Here is a 27,231-nt window from a genome sequence, read left to right on the forward strand (position 1 = left end):
AAATACATATAAAGTTGGCAAGTACCAAACAAGCACACAAAAAACAAATAGAATTGAATTGTTATTGCACTCGGGTGCTATAATGATAGTTTGGCTAACAAGAGTCACTTTCTGAATAATGTCTCCACTGTGACTGACTTTCTCTGAGGGTCGCTTCACAGGCCAGGAATGTGACCCACTGCAGGTCTCCAACGAGCTCTACGTTTCTCTGAGGTTTTGATACCCTCAAGTCCAGCTGGGCTTTACTAAAGCGTTTCTGCCTCCTCAGGGCTATCAGGTTACGTGGATTTTGGGTCAGTAAAGTCCTCCTGCATGGTTCCACTTTAAGAGCACCATTTCATTATTTTAGATTTATCACCGCCATGTTTGCCTGTTGCTTTGTTTCCCTTGCATATGTGCCTATTCGATTCATAGCGTCTAATAATGAGCAAAGCAAGTGATTTGAAGGGACTTCAGGTCGGAGCTGTTCCCATGCTGCAAGGATTATAAATTGTTCAGGGGCCCTGGGTGGAAAAAAGGGGGAAAGTTATCCTTAGCAAAAGGATGTTCCCAGTGGAGTGAACATCTTTGCATATCTATCCCATCTCTACTTGATGGAGTGACTGAGACCCGCACCCTGCTTCTAGCAAGTCCCAGGGGGCTGCACACTTGCCAAAGTTGTGTCACGGATGATTTGCAAATCTTTTTCAATCTAGCATGCCATTATGTGATTGTTTACCTTACCCAGGCAGAACATCATTAGGGTATCATTAACGGTGGCATTTGGAGAAGATCCATCACCCCCCGCTCCTCGCTTAAGGGGGTGAGGGCTGTATGTGCCCCTTTGTGAACAGTTGCTGCAATGGTAGGATGGTACTGCACTTGAGAAGATTTTCAGGTTTCTACACTTCATTCACAGTAGTAATACTGTATTTTTCTGTTGACTTCACCCTACTTTTGAAAAACAAAGGTATTCAATTTCTACTCATTACGATAACAAACAAGTAATGTGCCTAATTTCAAACTCTGAAGATGATGACACAACACAAAAAAAAGAGAAAAAAAAGATGCATATCTTGATTGACATCTCTGGGATTTATACCTCACCAAAAATAGCGACGTGGTGGAACATGAAGCAGGGAGCAATAATGATGATGCCACAGATTCAGAGATGCAAGACATCCTCTAACCAAGGCCAGCCTAAAAACTACAAGTTTCCGTCATTCAAAAATTCTCCAACTAATCTGGAAAAAGACACATATAGGTTAAGCATTGATGTTTTGCTCTGCAATTACTTGGTTAGGTGGTAAATTATTAGCAAATATTTGGAAACACATTGTTTTAATAACATGTAAGCAGAAAACAAATAAAAAAATAACGTAACATTTATTGTTAGTCTTCGAGGCGATCACCATTGACAGGAAAAATGAATGTTTTTGCAAAATAAAAATCAACAAGTGTCTGGAGTTCTACTTGGGACAGAATGTACACACAACTTTTGCCACATCTGACAGTCTTTTACACAGAAGACAGCCTTACCTGCCCATCAAAAGGGATTACATCTTGATTGTTTAAAACCGTCAGCAGTCTCTCACTCGAATCTACTCTTCCATCCTGTTCTGGGGACCAGCACCTCATCTATTCGTCTTGATTTATCACTTTCCTTTCCATCACTCTGTCACATATCTTTCCAGTCTGATGTGACACCTTTCCAGATGGCCAGCATTTCGACCTCAAGGAACTCATAAAGGTGAAGGTCAGACAATATAAGGCCAACTAGCGTAAAAATTGAAGTTTTCGTGAGTAGCGGTAGATTTGGGTGTCAACACAGATTTAGAATGTGCAGTGGTATCAGATTGTCACTGTGATAGCGGATACTTGGCGCCAACGTGCTCAAATACAACGACATGTTATGAAATGGGCCTGAAACCGCTGGGTGACTCTCACAGGAAACTAAGCACGCATTTGAGCTAGTCAGAAAACACATAGCATGCAGACACACTGGAATGTGGAGCTTTTCAAAAGAAATCAGGCAAAGATCCTGTGGTTAAGTCTGCACTTCTGAAGCATAAATTAAGAAAATGTTTACTGGGAAAAAAATTGCTCAAAGAGAAGTTCACCCTGGAAAGCATAATGAAATGTGAAATGTTTCAAAATATATCACTGAGTTTACCAGCAATTTCATCAAATTGACTTATTTTATAATTTTTACACATACCACTCAAAGTATTAATAGCCAACCTCGATTTAGCTCATTTTCAGTTAATTATAACATTTCAGTCGTCTTAATACGACCACTAATCGTACCACAAGACAAACGTCTATTTCTCGGTCCTTTGGTGCCCTCTGGTGGATCATCTTAGACAAAGGCCTGTCCCATAACTTATGCGCACCACTTTTCCAATTGTAGTTAAATGCTGTAAAACATTCTACAACAGTAATTTTACCTTGCAAACAGCTATAATTAATTTAAAAAAGACTTTTACTTAATACTTTTACCACAAGCCTTGTATTTGTTTATTAGAAAATGTAATCATTTCCAGATAAAAAAATTCTACAACATTTCTGTTGTATTGCTTTGCAGTATCGTAAAAGAACTTAAGAAGGTACCTTAATTTGCACATGCAGCGTGCACCAAAACCTAACTGTATGTCCAATGTAGTTGATTCCTTACGTGATAGAATCGAGCAACAGATCTTGGTGCGGCTTCTATTTTGGCAGTGGAACACGTGCTTATCCTCAGGAGTGCATGCAAAACAGACGCCCCCAGTACTGAGCCGCCCCCCACCCCACCCCGGCCGGCCCTCCTCTACTCACAAACACAGGCCCAGTGTGTCCGGTCGTACGCGGCAGAGAGGAAACACATATACTTCGCTTGACTAGAAACAATAACACAAAAGTCCATGAGAGAGACAGCAGGAAGGAGGCCAGGCAAGTGCGAGTGGATAACGGTGTACTGACTAACAGTGCACTGAGTACATTTTCATGAGTGGACAGGTACATACATAACTGCAGAAAAGCACACGAACTGTACATGCACATCTGCACAACCATCTCCACAGGAAATGGGTCGGCTGCAGCAGGTATCCTTTACGTCCCCCGCTGGCCTCCACTGTCCATCAGTGAAAGGGAACACCTCGTCTCTCCTGAACTGGCCACAGTTAGTCGAACTTGCAAGAGGCCATTTCCTTTATAATCGTTCCTGATTTCCCCTGCTCGAATATTCCACAGCATTGTGACAGTCAGCCAGGGGAAGGCTTCATGTTGCTGGGGAATCTGTGGCATGCATGTATTAGGTTATGGATACACTCACAATTTAGTCCTCGAGGAAATTGCTTCAATATCGGATATGTTAGCAGCAGATGGCAAGCATATACTGTAGATTAATGCACATCGGACACACATCTACTATATGGTCTTATTAATCAATGAGAGGTTAGGCTAGACATCTTAAACATTACTCACTATGTATTGATTTTAATACATCATTTGAATTTGTTGGTGTATTTGCTCCAATTTACCTAGCTGGGTACGACAAGGCATGCTATTATGTTATTTGGTATAAAAAAAAAACAGAGATTGTGATCCAGGATCTGTCCAGAATCAGAATAAGAATCAGAATCATCTTTATTGGCCAAGTATGTAAAACACACAAGGAATTTGTCTCCGACAGTATGAGCTACACTTCACATGCTGAATGTACCACATCTCTAAGTGACGCTACGGTTGTGGGCTGCCGGCACCATGCGTCTGACACAAAGCAGCCATGATTACATTCCCCCACTTTTCATGAAACTGCAAGCCTACAATGTGCACACGTGGACGCCACAAAAGAGTACATGACAATCTTTTGAAAAGATCACCTTGGACTCAACTCATTACTTCGGAGTTGCTAGAGGTTTGTCATGAAGTAGTAATGTTCCGGAGTTCCTGTTGTGCCCCTATGAAGCCAAAGTCTAGACTGAAGGTCCCACACCTCTTTCCCTCGCTCATGGCTCCCTTAAATCAGAGCAGTGTGGTGAGGTGAAGCCACGGTCTACTGGCATTCATCTAAATGGAATCAGATAAAGCTGAAGGACTAAATACCTTTTAACGCAAAACATAATCTGCCACTGCCTCAGAAGGGTCTCTGCCTGGCCTTCCATTTAGAGGGGAAAATATGAGGAAGAAGTGGGAGATAAGGCTATGACCCTGAAATGAGGGCGAGGAATCAAATCAAAATCAGGTCTGCTTCTATTTTTCAGGTGATGGGAGGTGACGTTTGGATGACAGAAACTCACACATCTGATAGATCAACTTCCCTGCCGTGTGGCACAAAACATTTAAAAAAAAACGGGACGGATGAATGACAGTGAGGTAATGACATGGAAAATAGTTAATAATAGCAGTGGTGAAACTGCAGTAAAGACAAAGCAATAATTATCCCCGTCCATAAAGTCAATAGTTGGACGTATTTCACTATCGGGGGCCTCCCTGCATCAAATGCTCCAAAGAAAATGAGGAATGAGCTGAGGGGTAACCCTCAGCATGGAGGCTGTCAGTAAGCAAGCTCACACCTGCCCACCTTTTATGGACATACTGTAAAGCTGTCTGTCTGTCAGCACCACACGATAACACACTCATGGGAACTGAGTGACCTGCTGCTCATGTTTTTTTTTTCCCCCACTCCGCATGATGCGGCACACAAAGGGCTGCTTAATATACTTACTGCCCAAAACATTAGGTACACTCTGACGAGATCCATGGACAGTGCTGACATTCTGCTTCCCTCATCTTGTTAAATACTGACTTCCAATCTCCAAAGTCTATCACGCCTAATGTGGTCCTATATGACGTTGAACCAAATTCCATCTATTTTCAACATCACGTTTCTGGGTCACAGGTAAACTGGAGCTTCCCTTGACTGGTTGTCAGACAAATGGAGGTTGTATAAAGACAAACAATCAAGTCTTTATTTAGGTCAACATTCATGTTTTTGGAATGCAAAAGCTAGAGTACAAAGTGAAAACGCAGGCAAGTATGGGAAAACGAGCCCAAAGCATTCTGGGATGACGACGATGTCACCCTGCGCGGCTTTTAAATGTCATTTTAATCAAAAAGAGCAAAAGGAAAGACAGGTGAGCCTCTAAAGCTTTGCTAAGGAATGAAAGCTAAGAAAACTGAGGGAGCATGAGGTCAGAAGAGTCCACCCGCCCAAAGACCCACAACTGCTTTCGGACATTTTAGGCCAGACACATTTGACATCTTTCTCCGCCCTCAGCTCATGAGAGACCTCACTAGTGTCTGGGTATAGACGACAATTTAAACCAAATGCAGAGCCAAGCATATTATGTAAGGAGCCTAAACGCCCGTAAGTGAAAACCGTGCTAGATGAGAAAGACAGGAGATGTTGGATATGGACCTGGACTTCTTCAGGAGCTGCAGCAACAGACCTACAACTACTCGAGTAAACACAATTTTCATCATGGGCTGTCTGGCCACGCTCTGGTGCGAATGGAAAAGGCTGAACAGAGGCGCTCATCGCTGCCAGCATATGGCTGCAACTGCTAAAAACAACAGTGCATCTGTGACGAACAACAATGGTACATGCAAATAAAGTTTCTACTAATTGTATTAAACTGAAAAATATTTTCAACATTTTTACCATCAGGTTACTAAACTAAAAATAAATCATATATAGTCGGGGTTCCTTTTATAAAACACCAGTGATGGCAACAACGATACTTGGGACAATAACCACAGAATCATAACCTTAATGTCTAAGTGTGTGGTAACACCATTAAAGTGAAATATAACTAATCAGATGTTAATGTAGACAGCATTTAGCCCAAAGCACAATGGCTAAAAACGAGCATAGAAATAACCAAAGATAATGCATCTCCATTATGTGTCTTCAAAGAGTAGTTATTCATTTTATTTTAATACACCGTGGTTATTCTTTATCACAAACAATATGCTTAATGTTACATTTTATGTGAGGAAATTAAATACAAATTGGACATCCACCAACATCAAGTAAAATCTTCAACTTTGGAGTGATAGAAACTGTATTAAAAACAGCTAAATGGATCGCATTTTCCGGACAATAAGCCACTACACCACGCGACTAATACAACGGAGCGGCTTTTCTGTGGATTCTGCTTTCACCGGGAGGGGCGCTCAATAGTTCAGAAAATATGCTAAATAAATCTAGACTTTTTTCTCTTGGGTCTCTTCTGTTTTAATTAGCAATGTTGTTGCCATGTTAAAAGGCACTGTTTTAAGAATCTGTTTATGTAACATTATGTGCATTCACAGTACAAAATCATTCTATACATGCAGCAAACAATTTTTTTTTCAACAAAACCGCGGGAATTGGGAATTGCTGCGGCTTATATGCATGTGCACCGTATAGTCCGGAAAATATGGTATGTTCCAGTTTCAATCAAAATGGAGTGCTTTCTGCAGATACGCCAGTTGCCTCCCACATTCCAAAAACATGTAAATTAAGTTCACTGATAACTGAAACGTTTTCTTCTGTGTCTATACAATTGTGAATGATTATCTGTGCTCAGTAAGGGTGTAGCCCGCCTCCTGCCCCAAAGGTCAGCTGACCAAAGCTCCAGCTCACCAAAGACCCGTAAGAGCATATATCGAAAAGGATGGATGGATTTTTCTGGCATAGATAATGTAGTGGCCAAGGAGAGTAAACACTGTGACACAATGTGCACGCATTGGCTGTCACCATGCACACACTGTAGCTTCTCCTCAGCTTGGAATCAAATCACATGTTTTACGACAACACATTGCAGCGTTGACTCATTTCACAAGAGTAGTGGCTGGAAAATATTTTTTAAAAAAAACTGAAGGAGGCTGGGTTCAGGTTTGGCACAAGGTCTACAAGTAAGAATCAGGTTTTGCAGCACAAGCAGGGTGGAAGACAGAAGTAAGAGAGGTTGTTTGGGAACTGCACTTGGGGCCAGCTAACTGGGTGGTAGGCAGCATGTTCAAGGAGAGAACAGAAATGCTATGTGAGATGCTGCATACTGATGACTAAGTTGGAGCGGCTGGATCGGCTCTCCGGTAGTTATTCACGGGACCGTTACAAAAGAAACACAATCAAGTCATTTGTGTGGTCTTCTGTTTTGCACTGCTTTTATTCTCTTTGAGCTCTGGAGAACAAAGAACAGAATGCATTGCACTGAATGAATAAATAAATGTGAGGAACAGAGAAGGCCAGCTGTTGGCCCTCCTTTGGAGAAGTGAAGTAATGAATGGCGGAAGGGGTTTGTGCAAGAACCGATTCACCTCAAGACAGTTTTACGAATGGAATAAAATAACTGCAGATAGGACTTAACGCAGCATAATGGTTGTGTGTAGCAAAGTGCCTACTGTTGAAAAGTTAAACCCAGATAAAGTGCACCCTCTAGTGTCTATATTTTCAAGTACAGCGATGACAACTACAACAATGGAATGAGTCATTTTATTGGCATTCATATAGGGGTATATATTTTTGATTTATTATTTTGATATAAGATTTATTTATGTAGAACTTAAAGCATCAGTCATCAGCTGACAATGATGGGGAAAAACTCAATTGCAAGAAAGTAAGCATATGTACTCCTACGTGTCTTAACTTTACCCATTGTTTTGTAATACACAAACAAGAGGGTCAGGTTGCTAGAGGCCAAAAAAGTAAAGTCACAACACCAAATAACAAAATTCAGAGCTGCAAGAAAATACATCAATGGTGCTGTGACTTAAACTAGCTCTACCGAATACTGGACCGAGGATATAAAGTCTACACACCCCTGTTCAAGTTCCAAGTTCTTGTGATATTAAAAAAATGAGATCAAGATTATCACTTCAAAATAATTTCTATCATTAACGTGACCCACAACCTGTAGAACAATGCAAAATTCAAACGCACGCTATGTGTGATGACCCGGCATTTTAACAACGGTATCAAGAGTTTACATCTACCTATAGAAGTGGTAATTGTGAGATATACAAGAACATAGATATAAATTGACGCTGCTTGGTTACACACTAGGGAACAGCACAGACGTGTTTATGAAACACAGTAACACACTGACAGTCCCACACAAGACATTTCTGTCTGACTGCGGGACAGGTTGACACATAACATGGCGGATAAACACACAACGGCTGTCAATGCATTGTCATACGTATGGTTTTGATGAGCGGAGTGTGGTTAGTAGAAAGGTGGGAAAGACGCAGTATAGGTACGGTGAAAACTTTCTTTTAAGTGTGCATCAACAGCAGCGACACTGCGTGCGTGAAAGCAATCCATCGAACACATGCTGAAAAGCTAATGTTGAAAGCCGCCAGCGACTACTCAAGCACTCAATTCCAATATCAAGCCAAACACTCAGCCTCTTAATGTCTGCGTTGGAATACACAGTCAAGCCCAAATCTGATTCTTATCGAGGGCAAATATTTATATAAAATGCTTTTTTATTTGTTGAATGGGGATGTACTCGGTTGAAAAAACAAACAAACCAAAAATCTAACATTTTATGTTCCTTGTCAAGATAAGCTGCATTAAAAAAATGGATTGATGATAAATAGATTAAACACATTTTCCATCTTGATATATTTGAGGAAACACACAAAATCACTTTAATTCATAATTGGGGCTGCGTTATGGATATTTTTGGACTGCATTGTACATCCGAGTGCCTAAAAGGAATGGATTGTGCGTATAGGATTTGGTCTTTTACTGTCAAACCTTTGCAAGTGTCACACTGAGGCACTCAGCTACTGGAATGGTCCTGCAAATGATACTTCTTTGAAGGTAAATTAAAAGTGCAATGCTTTGGAATTCAGTGATGGTGAAAGTTAATGGTGAGAGTAAACTTTCAAGGCAGTGCATACTTAACATGAAATAAAGGGGAGGAAATGGAGCAACTCATTGCTGCATTTCATCACAGAAGTAGAACAGCAATTTCAATACATTTTTCCTCAAAATGTATTTGACACAGGCACAAACAATAACTCAGACCCACCATATTAAAAGTCCTATTTAGCAGACATCAAGTCAACAACAATGTGCATTACGTCACTTGTTGGGAGGATCAAACCTTTTGAAGCAGCGACATGCAAACACAGCTGCCAACAAACACAATGGTCCCACCATCACAACACAAACAGTACGAAATGTCAAATTCGCCATAGCCACAAATGCAGGAAGACCATGAATGAACTGACAAATGACACAATGGGACCTCTTCATCCTCGCCGTTGTCTCAATTACGAGATGTACACCATAGTTCCCTGCTTGAGGTTAATTCTCAGTAGTTAGACCGTTCATCTTCAAGAGTCGATCGGCACCTTGGCCTCGTCATTGTCAATCACGACTTCATGCCCTCCTCCCTCCCCTTTGAACAGCTCCTCCATCAGCTGCTCGCCTGCGGTGCCGGCCCGCGACGCCCACAGAGCGGCTCCCTCTCGTAGGCCGAGCGAGCGCAGGAGTCGCGCGTATTCCAAAAATGCAGTTTCTATGAGTTTATGTGGAAATATTAGGTCAAGGAGAACTTGGAAAAGAAGGTAGATCAGTAGAGGGCTGGCTATTAACACTGAAATTGTTTGAAGGTTTGTAACTACGCTAACATTTATGCTAATTTATGTTAGTCCATTTTAGAAAGGGGTGGGCAACTTAAATGCTGGAGGGCTCTAAAATTTTTCATCAGTGCTACTGGGAGGCCAGATAGCGCCAAGCAATTAGTAACCAAATGTCTTACAAAATTGTTATTTTAAATATGGACAAAATACATGTTCTTAATACGTTTCATTTTTTAAACAACAAAAGCAACATAAATACAGACTCACTTTTCAAATTTGGTTACTCGCCACTATAACGTGGTGCCTAACACCCCTATGTGACAAGTGTATTTATAACCCAATCTCCTCGTCCTCATTTCATGATAACGATACGAGTCAGAAATGTATCTTATGCACGGCTATGTAGGCGATGATTAGTGGCTTGTAATGTGCTGTGTTGAAGCCTGACGTAAGAGAACTTGCAGCTCCGCATCGTGTTTAGCCACGTTAGAGAGAGCAGGGAGGTTGGGTGACTGTGTAATGTGAACACACAGGGTATTATTTGGATTTGAAATTTTAAGTAAGTCTTTATTTTATAACATTCATTTATGAAAAGTGGACTAGCCAGAGGCTTGATGGTCTGGCAGCACCACACTGGTGATAACGTTGTATGCTGGATTAGTTTTAAATTTTCACAATAATCAGCATTATGGCCAGAGCGAGTTGGAATTCAGATATTTCTGTAACAAAATACGGACAATCCGTAACATTTGGCAGCTCTCAAGAAAGTTCCCTTTGTTTGTTTCTGTTGGTTCCGCCATGTCACGTGTGTGTACTGACATTAAACAGATTTAAGCGAGTAATTTCTTGCCTGAAGTCTGCAAAATAAACATTTTATTGGTTGTTCCAGCGGTTGCCCTCAGCATGATTTATGTCTCAATAATTGTGAATGTACAAATCACTTTATCCATCAAATGAACAAGCGAAGGGAAAACAAATTATAATGCAAACAATGTTACTCTATATTTATTTTCTAAATTATTGTTTGACTTCCTTTGTTGTGGTCTTTTGTTTGGAATTAATGATGTTTGCTGCGCTCTGTTGCACTTCTGCAAAAGAGATGGGCAATAGTTAACGTAGCAACAACAATACATCCATCAATGGCCCTTGGAGCTGTGTAATGGATTCGCAAAAAAAGGATATTAGATGAGTCGTTGGCCTCCATGACCCCGTATTTCAGGCAGGCTTCGATAAAGAGAGCGGCGCAGTCAAAGTGCCTCATACTGGCCGTGAAGTGGAGGGAGGAGAAGAAAGATGTACAATTGTCAGAAAACAGAATGCCTGAGTTGATGCGAGGGATCCGTCAGCATACACTACATACAAGTTCCGTCAAAATGTAAGGCAGAGGTAAGATTGGAGAAAAAAATTAAGTGAATTCAAGTCAATTACACAGTTGATAACACTAACGAGTGAAAGTTGTGCATGCGGCTATGTTATGTCTAAGCATCAAGCTTAGGCCTGATAGTGTGACATCATAATAAGCTCACAATAAAGCTGATATGTCATACCTGTGAAGCATTTCTCCCACTTTGTAAAAGCAACCCAGCGAAAGCAGTACCAAGATGGCTTTGGATTTCTGGTTGACCTGTGGAGAGCACAGATGCTCCGCCCATCGCTTCAACACATCTGAACTCTCCGCTGGGTTGAGACGCACCTGACAAAAGAGCCACATATAAGGCGGACAAACTTGAATGGTGCAGATTTGTGAAAGACAGCTGTGTAACGTGTCAGCTCACATGTACTGTACGTACAATGCTTGTGATAAAATCTGGGTCAGCACAAAATTGGACACCTTTAGAGAAAACCCTTTCCTGCATTACGATGCATGCATTATGATGCATGCATTATTCAGCGGCGAGTTATAAAACGTGCAAAGATCAGCATCTTTGCAACAAAATTTTAATGAGTTCTCCCTTGACCCATTCCCACCCCTCCAGAAGGCTTTGTGGGAATCAGAAAGGCAGTTGTTTTGTGTGTCTAATTCTGCTTATCCACAAACAGCCATGAAATTGTAGATAATAAAAAGCTAAATACATTTTAATGAACACAATAAATGAGCACAATGCATTTATCCATTGTCTGTAGCCTATTCTGAGTTGTGGGGCGCTGACGGCTTTCACAGCTGACTTTGGGGGAAGGTTTGACTATACCGTGGACTAGTCGTCAGTCAATCACATGGCATATAGTGAAGTTCCCCCACACATTGGCTACTTGAAAAATCATTTCCATAGTTTTTGTTTTTATTTATTTATTTATTTTAAAACCTTGTCCGGTGTTTGCTCAAAACTTAGCTATTTGCTGTTTTTGTGCTCAGTCAAAAGTACTGTCTAGTATAAACGTATTGTTTGGCACCATCTTGTGGAATTGTGTTGTCATGAAATTGCATTGAAGTAAGATGAGGAACATAATTTTTACAGGCCAGAACCGTTGGTCATTTCAAAGTAGTGCTTTGCCACCATCTAATGGCTTCAAAAGGCAATTGTATACCTTTTCAGGGAGGAGTCAATAATACATGGATATTCACGATTCATGACATGATTCGGTCCCTATGCCGCTGTAATACAAATACAGTACAATAATACCCCCCCCCCCCCCCAAAAAAAAAAAATATATTTTTGCTCTTTTTGTGCTTTAAAAGTATTGCTTTGGCACCATCTTATGGAATCATGGTACCAAGGAGCTACTATGAAGAGTTTTGAGATGCGTTATTTAGACAAACGCAGCGCTTCACTGCCATCTTGTGGAATCGTAGTGCCAAGGAACTATGTTGAAAGGAAGTGAGGAGCTTTAATTAGACAAAAGTGGTGATTTACCACCATCTTGTGGCATCCATGGGCAATTTCAAACGTTTTAGAGGGTCACCAGTTACTTGCAGATTTTCGGCACTTGGGGCAGGGCACTTCAATGGGAGGGTAACACTCTAATGTTATATTAATATCTCTCTGACAGTGTGAATTGAAAAGTAGCATTGTATAGACTCGTGTTAGATTCAGGAATTGTCCGAAATGTCAGTGCCAGTTAGATAGCCGTACAGAAACTGGAGAGTTGACAAGTAATGTTCAATGCTGGAGGTGCTCTAAATAGTGTGCCGCAAAGATCAAATCAGCCGCTGCAACAGGGACTCATTTTGCCTGCATCTATCCAGGAGCACAGGCTTCCATTCATAATTTATTACATTGCGTTGCTATTAAACTGACACAGAAAACTTGCATGTAGCTTTTAGATGACCAAACTTTCAGGTACTATGTAGAACTAGAGCGCTGAGATCAACTACACACGGAAAAGTACCATAAATCAAATGGACTGAGGTTTTGTGAATGCTGAGGTGCTATCAACATTCTTCCCATTCAACATCACCGGATGTTTCTCGTTGACGGACTCACTTCTGCTGACTTACCTTGGCAAGCCAGGCGGCGCGGTTCCACTTCCCATAGGTCTGCAGGTAGCGGCAAGCATCCGCAGCCTTGTCAATCAAACACAGCAACTGTACCCCCTCTGGCAAAACAGCGGGATGAAAAGTGGAAACGTGAAAACGAGTAACGGAGGCACACATCACTTCATTTTGACACTGTAAATCTACCATACTCTCGATGTAACACTTGGATGAGATCCAAAAGGGAGTTTTTGTGTGAGTGGTTGAGAGACCTCTACGGTGATGAATCACATTAAAAATGCATCTCAATCAATTATAAGCCTGGAGTTTTCCTGATTCAATTGAAGCAACGCAGACCTTGGCAGTCCTGCACATCCTCTTTCAAAGTAGAAAAAGTTGCTATGAGAGGTCAAACCGTACCTGCTAACTTGCCATTGGCGATCATGTTCGTAGCCACAAGTTTGATGGTGGACTGGGAGGGACCAGAAGAGGTGATGGTAGTCACCAGACAGGCCTTCAGGGAATCGCAGTAGTAGCTGGGATTGTCTGCACTCGTCTCCAACAGTAATTGTACCGCACGGTCCGTCTGAAAGCAAGACCGAAGTACAATGGAAGGTAGGAAGTAATGGCCAAACTACTGGGGGATTATATTTATTATCACCCTTCATCCACTGGCCATGAAGGCTTTGTGCTCGTGTCAGAGCTGACTGAACTCTGTCTTTCTGCCTAGATAGGCGCGACACATCCCATACAAAGCCTGCTGATTGCAGCCTGTGATTAGAGAGGGAACAGTGACATTGGGAGGTGTCTACAATCCCCATGGGGAGAGATCCTACAGAGGAATGAGGGAGCTCTTATCCTCCATCTTGCTTCATTTGGCATATAACATAAAGCAATGACCCCCAAAACACCCTGCCGCAAATGGATGTCCACACTACCATGGCAACAGTAACTTAATATGTCCAGCCACAATAGTATCTATAACACACCATGTAATACTTTGTTTAGCTGATTTGGATGAATGAGGAACTGTAGGCTGTTGCAAAGTTCGCCAACATGCACACACACATACAATACAAGGGCACGGAAAAATGTTTATCTACAATGCCTTTAAAATGTTGAGCTTATCAGTATTTTATTTTCGCAAAAAAAATTTTGTATTTATTTTTTTCGCTATATTGCTAATTTATGGTCTAGCCTGATTATGGCCTCCGTTATTGAAATTTTCCATGACTTCAAGTCAAACAGTTGCAAAATGCCAAAACCAGAACTGATATGAATTCCAGTCCTCTATCGCCTCAATTTGTTTTAAATTATAAAGGAATAAATTAGGCCCATTATGCTTGCAAGTAAATGGTCCAAATACATTAAGCCTGAGAAAATTGAGGCAATGGCTGTGCTTCCAAATCAGTTTTGTGAAACCTTCTGACTTGACACTTCTCTTTGGTGGTGTATAAAGACAAAAATCATAAAAATCCATTGTTCAAATACTTATTGGCCAAAGGGAATGCTATAAAAGACCTTAACTATAAGTGGAGTAAGTACCTGACCCAGAAGGAGGAGCTGGTCAGCACATTTCTTAGTATGCTCATAACTGGAGCGTTTCACTTCCTGCAGATGAACACGATCCAACTGGAATTTCTGTCGCAGAACGAAGGTTATGAAGATAGGATCAGTGTTTTTCAATGTCAGCAAGTTATTACATTGATGGAAACCCAATCATACATTATAGGACACCAATAGTGATAAGAAAGATCAAAAATGTTAATATGGAGGGAAGTTATGCAGATATGAATAGAGGATACAGATAATTTCAGGTTAATTATAAAGGCTTTAAAATATTCAGGTTTCGAGTGCCGCAGTCCTTAAAAAGGGTGCATTATTCCTTGTTCTATCACAGCATGCATCCAATTTTAGGATATACTTTTTTTTAAACATTAAAAAAAGAGATTTCAAAGTCAGACAGCTCTTTATCTGAGAATTCCAAGAAAAATAGGAAAGAGAGCGAGAGAGATAGACACAAAAATGGTGTGTGCGTGTGCAAATTTGTGCATCTACTGTATAAGAACCACAAAAGCTGTCTGTTTTTTTTTCATGTAGTTATGCTCATTTCTTCAGTGAGTCAAAGCCAAAGGCCGATATCAAATATGTTTAGAAGCTTCAGAGCTGTGTTGTCTCTGTTGGAGGTTTAGATATTAGTAATTACAGCCAGGCTGCTGCCACTGCGGCTGGTTTATGACAACACAAGCGAAATGCAGCCACAGACCGTCAAGCTAGTTCTTTGAACGCATTCTATTTATGTAGAATGTGAGGTTCCTTGTTAAGACGGAGTAAGAACTTTCATTAAAACAAAATTGGGCATAATCATTGATTTTTTAAAGCCATTGTGGTTATGATGAGTTACAAAAAGACCCTTTCCTGCAGACAATAGAAAGTCACATTGCATTTCCATTTTGCAATGCAATTTTGAATATATTTCTCTTTATTTGTTAATCTTGTGGGCACTGCAAAATAGTGGTTTGCATACACAGCCCTAAGGTTTAGGGTTTGTTTCTGAGCTCTGGTCTTTCTGTGTTGAGTTTGAATGTTATCGACATGCTTCTGTGGGTTTCCTCCCAAATTCAAAGTGTTTTCTTGCGTGTGGTTTTCTCCACAGAGATCTTGCCTGGACTGATTGGTCCTCAGACATGTATTTTTTTTTTTATTACTTTTCAGTGATATACTGTACATATGCGAGTGCAGCTGGACGTTGGTTTATGCATAAAAGGTGCCATCTGCTGCATCAAAGCAGCCCTAGACGTTTCAGCATATCAGCCACATGATGAAATAGGGACCTATTAGTTTCTGGGCAAAGACCACACCTGGAGTTAATGTGTCAGATAAAGAAGAAGCAGATATTTTGGTTTTGATTCTCTCATGAAGATAAATCATGCAAAAGAAAAATCTGAGCAATATTGTCGTAGCAATGCCATAATAAGGGTCATACTGAATATTATGCATGTGTACCTAGTGTGGTTGGTGGACAATATTCGAAATAGAATTAGTTTTTTGGGTTTTTTTATCGGGGGTTAAAACTGAACAGTACAGTATTCACAAGTATACATAATCAATGGTTTCCCTATGTGCACATACTTGTGTAAGTAATTTCACAATATCAATAATTATGAAGTGAAATACTGAATAGTATTCATAAAATGTTAACTTGGCTACAGCAATGTTGTGAACACTGAAGAGGACAATTGCTACTGTTTACTAGGGCAGGGCACAAATCTGAGGAGTAGAAAGTTGATTAAAATGAGTCATTTTAAACAAGTAAAACATTTTGATATTTTAGGAGTTAAACCAGCATCAGGCAGTCACCAATTTACTTGACGCAGGTGGTTGCCTGCCACTGTACTTTACAATTCAATAGATTAAGTTTGCAAATAGGTGACTGAGGCTTTATAAAGCACTTTGGGCACCCACTGCATGGTGTAGACACAGTGTAAAATAACTGGTCTCCATTTGACATTTTAATTAAATTGGATTATTAATCTGTTGGACTATGACGTGTTTTGTTTTTTTTGGGGGTGGCGGGATGCTCGAAATGCGAGTTGTCATTCAAACAAAAAATGGCGAATCGAGATTTTGGGTGCAAGCCCGACGAGCTCAACTGTTTACTGACAATCTGCGTTTAACCCAAAAAGGGACATTCTTAACTCTTCTCACTGACCTGGAAATAGGAGCTTTCACACAGCATGTCGTGGCAGATGTCCAGGTGATTCTGAGAAGACTGCTGAGCTAATTCACTTTGAACTTGACTCTCTGCTGTAGCCACACTGAGCTGTCGAGCCTGGGCAAATGACTGGAGGTAGTGTGAAGCCACTGTCCAAAAGTGAAGGTCAGACTCGTCCCCGAACAGTCTGCGGTTTACCACAACATCACCTCAGTTAAAACCAACATATAAAAGGTCTCTTTATGTAATTGCAGCTTTTTAATGATCACACTTTCTACATCTTTCAGCACACATTTTTTTTTCAATCTCACTACCACGCTTCCCGACCACATCCTTCTGTTATTTTTCTCATCATTTACCACTCTGAGGCTCCTTTAGCAATTCTTCACAGATACACAGCTGTTGCTAGGTTACCAAACCACATTAACAGTGGCATGATAACTTAGGATGGCCAGATGCAGAGACATTACAGATTCATGAGCTCTATGAAAGCATTCTCATTATTTGCAAGCCAAAAGTTTCCTTCATTCTCCCCAAGTAAATTGCACTCACGACAGATTACATTGCGCTAGATTTGTCGGGTAAAAGTAGAGAGGGAAGAAAGATGACAGCAAAGTTGTCGACACCTATCATTACGTCATTATTATTTATTTTTTTGTCATGATGCAATACAACGTGCAATTCAACAAAACACATTTTGGAGGATGACTCAGGATAGGCATGAGAATCATTGAGTCAATTAACTGATTGGAATTTTTTTGGGATGATTTTGTGGAATTCATTGTTGATTCATTGTGTCCGGAAGCAATTCATGCAAAATGCAGTGAACTCCTTTAGCTGCCAACTGAAGTGCTGACGATTCTGTGAATGAGAATGTGGTCTAAAGAGAACAATGTTACAAAGAAACATCAAGTTACAGTAATTTTCAAGAAAAATGTTTCTTGAAAGGAGGATCTAATGTATATAGAAATTTTCAATTTATCACATTGCACAAAAAGCTTCGGCAAGCACAGTTTATGTTGTTTCACTGGCATATTTCACAGCAAATAAAAAGAAGAGTAAACTGCAAGATGAATACATTTGGAATGATTAGAGAATTGTTTTTGTTATTTAGTCAAAGGAAAAGCCAATTCGATGACTTTTTAGCATTTGAGTCCACCCCCCAGAATCACTATGGCACCTCACCATCTAATCAATATTCTCCATGACATTAGTGATACGATGAAAACTAACAAAAAGATGCGCAAACGAACTCAAAAGAGAGAGACACTCAATACACAACAGTCGATCAATAGATGTCTTTTCCTCCACAGACCCTCAAGGTAATGCCATTTATTTCTATTTGACAACACGGTTAGAACCTTTGCAAACATAAATAATAGGATACTCGAAGTGTACAATAAGCAAAAAGATTTTGTAATATCCTTTCCAAAATAGAAATGATAAATATATATATATGTATTGGAACATACAGAATTAAAAGCAACAAAGCACTGTAAAATGTAGTAAGTGCCAATGTTGCACAGTGTTTTTTTCCTGCACTGTGTTTATGAAAACAGTAAAAGCCTCAAGAAGCGAGGACAATGCATGCTGACAACATCTCACCGTGAGACCAGAAGGCAACGCTGCAGCAGGCTGAGCTCAGGGTCCTGCAGCACACTCTTCATGTCACTGGGGAGATAATCAGAGAGATACAGTACACAGTGACACCAGAGAAAAAATAAATAAATAAAATAAAAAATACAAAATAAAATAAAATAATATATATATATATATGCAATCCTGCAACATGCAACATGAATGGTCTTATATTTCTTATAATCAACATAAATAATAAAAAAATAATCTAGACATTTAATACTTCCAAAGACCAAGCAAAGCAAAAACTTACTTTGACAAAGAGTTGAGTTGCTCTTGGATCAGACCTTTGATCTCATCTTTCTCACTGTAGTCTCTGAAAAGGAAAACACACTTCATTTGACTCCTCACCTAAAAGACAATTTGAACTTCAATATTTATTATTATTACATTAAGTACAGTACTGCCATGTTAGATTACTGAAATACAGACTGCGTATGAAACCCACACCACAGTCAAACAGCATCGGATATTATGGTTGTTACGATAATTTGATATGTAGTGTGAAATTCATTCATTGTGAAAGTAGCCAAACTGTTTGGACTGCAGTTATTTTTTTCAGAGGTGTGAATTCCGTCAGTGCCTGATGGACAGTCTGTCTGTCCGTCGAGACGGACGCCCCTTTTTGCGGACGAATAACTGGAAATTAAAAAAAAAAAAAAAACGACTGAGCACTGACGGAGGTTTTTATCTGTCAGTGTAGTTGTCACTAACCAAGTAATATAACAACGGACTTCTTAGTCCGCCAATGACAGACGCCCATTTTGCTGACAACTGACAGAGACACGACCCGCCTATCTTTTGTGTTTGTGTGGCTGAATGCAAGCGAGATTAGTTCCAATGACTATATATGGAAACACATTGCACTTCTTGTACAGAAAGAAGGTGGTGGTATGCATCAAAGAGCTGTAATGCGCCAACAAACCAAGAAGAAGGAGAAGAAATAGTCGTAGCAGAAGAAGAGGATGACAATGAGCCTTTATCAAAAGGAGTTGGATTGGATTTTACCCTTGGCCACAGTGCGGAGCGGTATTTTGGTTAAGGTAAGCTGTTTTAATCTTTAAATTAAAACTTTTGGGCGTTTTAGGAGTTAGAACAGTTGCCTGCAGCCATCCATGTCCTCATTCAACGGAAAATGAGTGTATGTGAAATAAATGTGAGTGTATGTGTGTGTGAACTTCTTTTGGCAACTACCGTATGCTGTCGATACATGGTCAACTCCATTTACCATTTTAATCAAATTGGCATTTTCATCTGTTGGACTATGATGCGATTTTTTGGGGGGGAGGGGTCTGTGGGGCGGAATGATGACAGGGACTGGCAGACCAGTGAAATTTACTGACGGAAGCAATGACGGAAGCACGGTTAATATAACATGTCGGACTGACTGATTGACGACTGTAGTTTGGATTGGCTTGAAAAAAGAGTGATGGACTGAGAATGTTGTACGAGTGTCCAAGTCACTGAGGGATGACGAATGACGGGCCAGCATAATTTTTTATTAATTTTCCACCTCATATTTTTTTTAAAGTAAAATTACAAGAAAAAGTTTTCAACTTCTTTTGTAAAGTTTAATCATGGTTTGTGTGACAATTCAGGTGAAAGTAGGTCAGTCTTTGAAAGTAGACAGTAATAGATTTTAAAACCTACTCGTGGTAATACCAGGAATTTTGAACATTTTTGGTCATGGTAATACTGATGTAAAATTTTCCCAGCATTCAGCAGTGATAATGACTTGGTATTATGACTAGGAGCAAGCACAAAGCAGGAAATAGTTCCTAATTTTGGTTTCATTGCATAACCTAATTACAAGATACTATTTGAAGAATATAGAGCCCAGTTGTATCGTATTGTATTGTATCTATTATTGCTTGAGATACACACGCAGCAAGAAATGAAACTGCTTGGACTTACACTTGTGTAATGTCCATGGTGAAGGTCCCCGACCATGGCTGCAGTAGGAGGAAAGCCTTAAGAGTGAGGGCAGCTCGGGGAAGCAGCAGATAAGGGCACCACACTGAATCTGGAAAAATTGGTCACACAGCAGACAGAAAAAAATGTGTCAGGAAAAGCAGAACTAAACCATGTAAATTTCAACTGAAAAGTATCATCCGATCTATTTTTATCTGTCTTTTTCATTATTAATTTCCAGTCGATAGCTTTGCCTACCGGTGAGATCTTGTTCATCCATACGATAGCTCGCGGACTTCATGGCCATCTCCAACACTCTAATACAGCCGTCATCAGAAGCCAGCACGACTTTGTCTGAAGTGCACCAGTCGATGTCTAAGACGCGATAGTTTACGTTGCGACCAATGCGCATGCTGCTGACCATTTGGACCTACAAGTGATTAGAACCAATGAAGGGCAACACAATCCGAAAGTTATTCAAAAGCAACTTGCTTTGGATGCTGCATAAAGAGTAACTTCAAAAAAACAGAGCTATCATATGGAGGAATTAGTTTTGACAACAACCTTAACTCATGCTGAATAAATAAAATGTGGGATGCAAAAGATAAGACAGCTAGCAAACAGCCTTGTCAAAGGGGTGCAAACAGCTCTCTGGCTTTTAATGGGAATGTGCTGAAGTGAGCATATAAGCCAACTGTCAGTAGAGTGCTAAAGCATTTGGGAGATTTCTCCTGCTCCTCCCTTGCTTCTATGACTGCTTCCCTCTGCGACTTGATCCATCTGCTGTCTGTCTTTTACGAGTGGGGACTGAGCAGCGCATCTTATCTTGGTTCCCATAAAGTATTTCCCTGCAGTCTACGCTGCTTGAGAATAAACCCAAGTCCACCTTTGCAGGGTCCACACCTCATTATGCTATGGTGTGTGTATACAAAGTTAAATCAAGTCCAGTCTGTTAAAGTAGTTGAAAGGAAGAAGTTGAGCTACAAATAGTATTTGATAAGACAGTAACAAGTCAATATTGTATGGTAAAGACTAAGTCAGGCTTGAAAGCGCTTCAAGGAATAATGAACATCCATGCTGGGTGCACTTCTGTTTATCAAAGCAAAGCTTATTAACTTTGTGTGTTTTGACAGAACAATGTTGCATGCATTCAATGTGAATATTTAAGACTCCAGACAACGTTCTACAAGCTACAGCACAAAGTGAGTGGTCTTGGGAATGAAACATATCCTACAGCTGCAATCAGCAAAAAACACCAGAAGATTATTTCTGCGAGCATGTCAATAAATATATATACATATATATAGCTCACATGATTTGAGCCATACCTCTTTGGTGTCCCAAACCTCTGCTCCATCAGTGTACATAACCAAGAGTTTCTGGTTGCCTTTTCCTGGAGCAAAGCGAATTTTCTTCACCCAGCCACGGTGAGTTGGAATGCCCCTAAAGACCAATGGCATTGGAACATTTGGTCATCTTAAAATCGACCATTATGTGAAACGACAACATACATTTCTTTCTTAATTGAGTTTTACGTGTTCATTTGGACTTCAAGAAAAACTAAACTCTAGCGATAACAGTTCTATCTGTCTAGAAATAATACATTAAAGTTAGCAAGTTCTCTTTAATGACTCACCAAATTGAAGACTTTTGAATCCAGTTTAAGAAAAATATTTTGGTTGAATTTGTTGAAAGCCGAGGGGCTGCAATTTAAGTTAACTTAACTTCTTATTTCATTGTGCATTTCAGCTCAATATGAACGTCAAAAAAGAGACTGAACGCAAGACTCTGAACGCAATACTGAAGTCAATTCGAGACCGCGACATCTAAAATTGTAACCTTCAAACTGTAGTCTTGACAACCGGACAAAATCCTTGTGAGAATGAACAAATGATGCACTTGTGTAGCATAGAATAACACGGGAAGAGAATAAAAACACAAATCACCTGGACAAACGTGCTTTGAGGTCCCAGAAGTTAAGATTTCCGTCCACATCACCGAGCACAAGTGTGTCACCTTTCCATGCAATGCAGGCTATACTACCCATACTGCCCTGCAACATATTCAATAAGCAGGAGTGACAACATTTCCAAAACCTCTATTATATAACTCGTGTCCCGGATGCAAATGATAACCGGAAAAGGTGTATTAATATTTATGACAGCAAGGTGGTAAACATGGATAGACGAGTTAAAATTAGATTACGTCACTAGACAAGACTGGTGCTGTGGAGTCGCTGCATGCGTCTCACCTCCAGTCTGTGTGGTGTGGCTGACAGGATAAAACATTTTCGGAGAGTTTCTGTCAGTGTGCTGACACAGATATGAAGGCTGCAAAGCCTTTGGGGTATGCAAATCTCTGTGAAATGAATCTGCATCAGTCATGAAGAAGTTATGAAGGACTTAAAATCCCTGGGAAGCCCTCCGGTCTCTACAACTGGGGTATGAATGGATGCAGGTGCCGAGAGAAAGGGAAAACACATTGTTTAAGAATCCAATCAACTGCTATGAAATACTCTATAATAGAATGTGATAAGAGATTGGGATTTCCCATTCCAAAAAAATTAGCTAGAAGACACTAGGCAATACTGAACTCTTAAACTCCTCCAGAAAGGTGAATTGAGGATTTACAAATAATTAAGTAACTGAAGTTGCAACCAATACAACATATCAGTGAATCTTGAGTCATCAAGTGTATGGGAACTCTCTCTTGCGTAACAGCTAATCTTATATTAGTACATTCCTTTCCTCTTGAAGAAAATTAATTGGCATGATAGCATTTACATAAAGTGCATACAGAAAGTATTCCACATTTTGTGGCCAAAGAGTTGAAACTTTGTCTCATCAGACCAGATAATTTTATTATGGTCTGAGAGTCCTTCAGGTGCTTTTAGGCAAACTCCAAGCAGGCGGCCATGTGCCTGCCATGCTCTGACAGAGTGATCATCGGGTTCTTGGTCACCTCCTTGACTAAGGCCCTTCTCCCCCGATTGGCAGCTCTAGAGAGTGTCCTAGCGATTCAGAACCCCGTTCGTTTACGGATGATACAGGGCAATGTGCTCATTGGAACCTTCAAAGCAGCAGAAATTTTTTTTGGGACCCGTCCCCATATTTGTGCCGCGAGACAACCCTGTCACTGAGGTCTACAGACAATTCCTTTAACTTCACGCTTGGTTTGTGCTCAGACACGCACTGTCACCTCTGGGGCCATATGTAGAGATGTGTTTGCCTTTCCAACCACGTTTAATCGACTATTTACCACCGGTGTACACTAATTAAGCTGCAGGAACTACTCAAGGTTGATCAGTGGAAACGTGACACGCCGGAGCTCAATTTTGAAATTTGTGGCAATTGGCACAGGCTGTCAATGCGTACATATTATTTTGGAGTTTTTTATTTTCTAATAACTTTAAGAACATTTCAAAAACACTTTTTTTTTTCACATTGTCATTCTAGGTTTCATGAGTACAATTTGTAGGGGAAAAATCATGTATTTATTTCATATTTGGTCAATTATTGAGTCCATTTGACCTCTATGTCTTGAAATGTCGAATAAGTGGTCAGGAATTGTGAAGCAATTGCAAAGTGTTTGCTACTAGTGCTATCTAGCAACTGGTAGCAATGAGCATTGGTGTACATTAGCTCCATTTTCAGTATGTCGTCTTTAATCCAAATTTCTGCCCATTACAAGCTGGACTTTCTACTGCCTCTGGAATGCACAAAACGAAAGTCCCTGAAATATTTAGGAGAATGCTTGCTAGGCAAGATATGACTCGAACGAGGGTACAGCCTCATTTAAGGGTTGCTGCACTCAGCTTGTTTACGTTGCAGGAAGGAGTGTAACACTAAGATGATGGGAGGATCTGTGTAGCCCAAAAAAGTGCACTGCTGTGCGCCTTTTCTGACTTAAGCACATGAAAGAATATGTTCCTAGGTGTGTGTCAGTTACACTTCTTCTCCCTTATGTATGAATTCCCTTTTTTTTGACACTTCACTCAAATATCAAAAAGGCTTGTCTAAGGCTTGCTTGCAACCTAAATTTGAGCTAATAATCAATTGTAGCTACCACACTTTTTTTTTTTTTAAGTTCATTTTTTTCTATCCACCCATTGTAACTCACTCTAGTTGACCCACACTCGTGGTTCGGCACCCCTGGATTCACCTATTCGCGAATTTGTTTTAAAAAAAAATTAATAAATACATGTATACATTTTTTTGTTTTTTTTTTTGGTTGTAGGAAACAATCCTTTTTTTTGCCAGGTTCATTTTTACCAATGGATTATAATGGCCATCAATTACGTGAGAATTCTCCACTGAACATAGAAACTAATAACTTCAAATACCATGCACTAGTGGCCTCTAATTACTAGTCAGACAGCCACTTATTACAATTAAGATTACGCTTAATAATTCAGAGGTTTAGGAATGACGTTGAAAAATGAGAGCCAAAACAACACAAACAAAAAAAAGAATCAATCTGGACTCACATCAGGAGGGATACGCGCACCATCTTTGACGGTGTTGCCCTCTACAGTGATATGGTAGACCTGCCCATCTGTGTCAGTAAACACAAAATGTTCCCTGGCAGATATGGCCTGGGAGGTCTCTGACTTGCTCTCTGCATCCTGCAGCAGACTAGTGAAGGAATCAAACAAATGTACAATTCCCTCAGATATGCACTTTGTATACTGCTCATCTGAAGTAACAGTATGTGACATGCACAAAACTACGTTATTTCACAGGATTTTGAGTGCTGACCTGATAACAGAGGATTCAACACTATTTTGCTCCGCGTCTGACACTGTCTGACGAGCCATGGCCTCCCTTGCTGCCATCTGCTTCTTCTTTAAACTCTTCAAGTTGTGCGATGGGGACCACTCCTTTACAAAGACAACAAAAAGCGGGGCTATGAGGCGCAAACCAAGACAAACCCTTCTAGGGTTAAAAGCAGAAAGCAACCAGGGAAATAGGTGCGTTTTTATTCTTATATAAAGTTAAAACACACAATTGTCTCTTTTCCAACCATACTGCCAAGGAGCAACTGCTGGAGTACAGTAATGGTAGTCTTGGACCTCAGGTTTGGAATCAATATGGAAATAAGACAGCAATACGGCATTAAGGAAGGCCAGCATGTATAATTAAGGCCACTGTCGGTTTTATTCGGTCTGTAGAGAATTTTGCAGCACCACTGCAAAGTTTATCCCACATAACTCTTCTTTTATGAGCATAGCTGGTCTAAAGATGCCACTGTGTCATGCCATGCTGAGCAAGGATATTTTGTTAGAGAATTCATTCCAATTGCCTACATGAACTCTGGATGGTGTGGAAGACAAAAGGTGAGAGAAAATTACTAGAATGGTACGTTATCAACATGCAGCTTATTATTAAGGGCAAAATATGGATACACAAACAGCAGACAGCAAACTTGATGTAGTCTTCAAATTTAGTTTCTGTAGATGAGCCCATTCCTAGTTGATACACAGCATAATTGAGAAGAAAAAACTTTCACTAGTGGTTTGTTTTCGTACCAGAGCTGTCACAGTAGGGAAGTTCTTTGCCATCTCTCGAAGAAGTGTCCCTGTTCTGATGTCCCACAACTCCAGCGGTTTGTCCCTGAACACCACTACCAGGTACTGCCTATGAATAAATGACAAAAAACATGACAAGAAATTTTATTTTTGCATATCTTAGGTTGCCGTAAGTCTAAAATGCCAATAGTAATAGGCAGCTTTTCAAGATAAACACAAACCTTTTTTTCCTAGTATAAGCATTAAAGTACATTTGCACAGATGCAGTCTTATGCAAATGCAATGGTAACCTTTTGCGCTTACTTTGCAGTAATTTTGACGGTGTGACACAACCTTTATCTAATGTCACACATTAAGTTTTGATCATCGGTGACCCTTGTCAGTAATGGCTTTCTCTTCTGACTTTTGATCATAAATGACAATCCTGGCCGTGGTTACGTTTTAGTTGACTTCACTTTTGCATTTGTGCGGGGGGGACCTTCTTTTTTCTTTTTTTTGTTCTTCTGACATTTTAAATATTGTTGTCCATTTGAAGCAATTTCCGCATATTTCCTTACACCTGCTGATCAAAACGACGAAATGTTAATTCAAGACCCTGAATTGCCCATTTATTACCCATAGGTCTAACCTCCACAAAATCAACCACTTGACAACCAGCTGAGTGGAAAAGAAGTGGTGTCAAAAAGGTGTGGTTTAATTAATTATAATACAATAGTTGATCAATCTAAATACAGAACAACAATGAGACGCATCAACAAGTTTGTGAGGGCAATTTTCTTTGTAAACACTTCAACAAAGAGATTTGGATAAAACGCAAAGCGGGATTCTAGTAAGGGTAAGCTGTTAAGACAATCATACGGCTCAAATCTGACTAATTGAACGGCACATTTGAGTAACGTTATGAGTTTCCGAACAGAACGTTGTTCAAAAGTGCCTTTCATTTATTAATGTGGACAAGCTTGTTAGAGACAACAAGGGTAAATGCTGGGATGATGCACAGCCAATCAGGTCACGGGATGAATCCAATCGTGCTCTCATTGCACAATCTCACGGCCGAGAACCAAACACGCACTTTGTATGAGTGCCCGTGGATATGCACAAACCTGCAGTCAACTCATCTATTTGTCTTTGCGCAATATGTGCTGTATTTTTCATTTTTTTATTTAATTTTATTTTAGGAGCATTTTTGGAAAAATCCGGTGAGGGATTACTGTATTTGGAAAAACACGTCACTCACTTTAGATGTGAAACTTTTATCATCTCAATGGGTGGCTCATCATTTCCTCGCTCTCCTCTGAATGCAAAACAGCGTCCTGGAAAACAAAAACATATGCAAGAATACCGTAGATAAAGTGAGAGACTGAGCTCATCAATGCACTTGTAAAAAGACTACTTTCAATTTCACTTTAATGCCGGTTCCTCTGGGTATTAACCCAGTTTTGAGAGAGTTAGGGGTGGAAACAACCAACAACTTCCTTTTACCTG

At 40.1% G+C, this 27,231-nt stretch overlaps 1 protein-coding gene across 1 annotated transcript in view; it reads right to left on the bottom strand.

Moving 5' to 3' along the window:
- Positions 1-7,419: 7,419 nt before the first annotated feature.
- wdr11 (WD repeat domain 11) overlaps positions 7,420-27,231 on the bottom strand; it is a 42,009-nt gene continuing 22,197 nt past the window's right edge. The window contains exons 13-29 of the mRNA XM_088304816.1: positions 26,984-27,059; positions 25,747-25,855; positions 24,977-25,098; positions 24,706-24,853; positions 22,166-22,272; positions 21,548-21,662; positions 20,478-20,649; positions 20,223-20,331; positions 18,562-18,624; positions 18,276-18,341; positions 16,668-16,857; positions 14,501-14,596; positions 13,376-13,541; positions 12,980-13,077; positions 11,091-11,236; positions 10,723-10,805; positions 7,420-9,488 (exon numbers count right to left, since the gene is read on the bottom strand). Coding sequence (XP_088160942.1) covers positions 9,295-9,488; positions 10,723-10,805; positions 11,091-11,236; positions 12,980-13,077; positions 13,376-13,541; positions 14,501-14,596; positions 16,668-16,857; positions 18,276-18,341; positions 18,562-18,624; positions 20,223-20,331; positions 20,478-20,649; positions 21,548-21,662; positions 22,166-22,272; positions 24,706-24,853; positions 24,977-25,098; positions 25,747-25,855; positions 26,984-27,059 — 2,060 coding nt within the window. The 3' untranslated portion in view covers positions 7,420-9,294. The remainder of the gene's footprint in view (positions 9,489-10,722; positions 10,806-11,090; positions 11,237-12,979; positions 13,078-13,375; positions 13,542-14,500; positions 14,597-16,667; positions 16,858-18,275; positions 18,342-18,561; positions 18,625-20,222; positions 20,332-20,477; positions 20,650-21,547; positions 21,663-22,165; positions 22,273-24,705; positions 24,854-24,976; positions 25,099-25,746; positions 25,856-26,983; positions 27,060-27,231) is intronic.

Source organism: Idiotropiscis lumnitzeri, chromosome 9, assembly GCF_059441095.1.
Source record: "Idiotropiscis lumnitzeri isolate Australia: NSW breed Sydney's pygmy pipehorse chromosome 9, RoL_Ilum_1.0, whole genome shotgun sequence".
NCBI classification, from domain to species: domain Eukaryota; kingdom Metazoa; phylum Chordata; class Actinopteri; order Syngnathiformes; family Syngnathidae; genus Idiotropiscis; species Idiotropiscis lumnitzeri.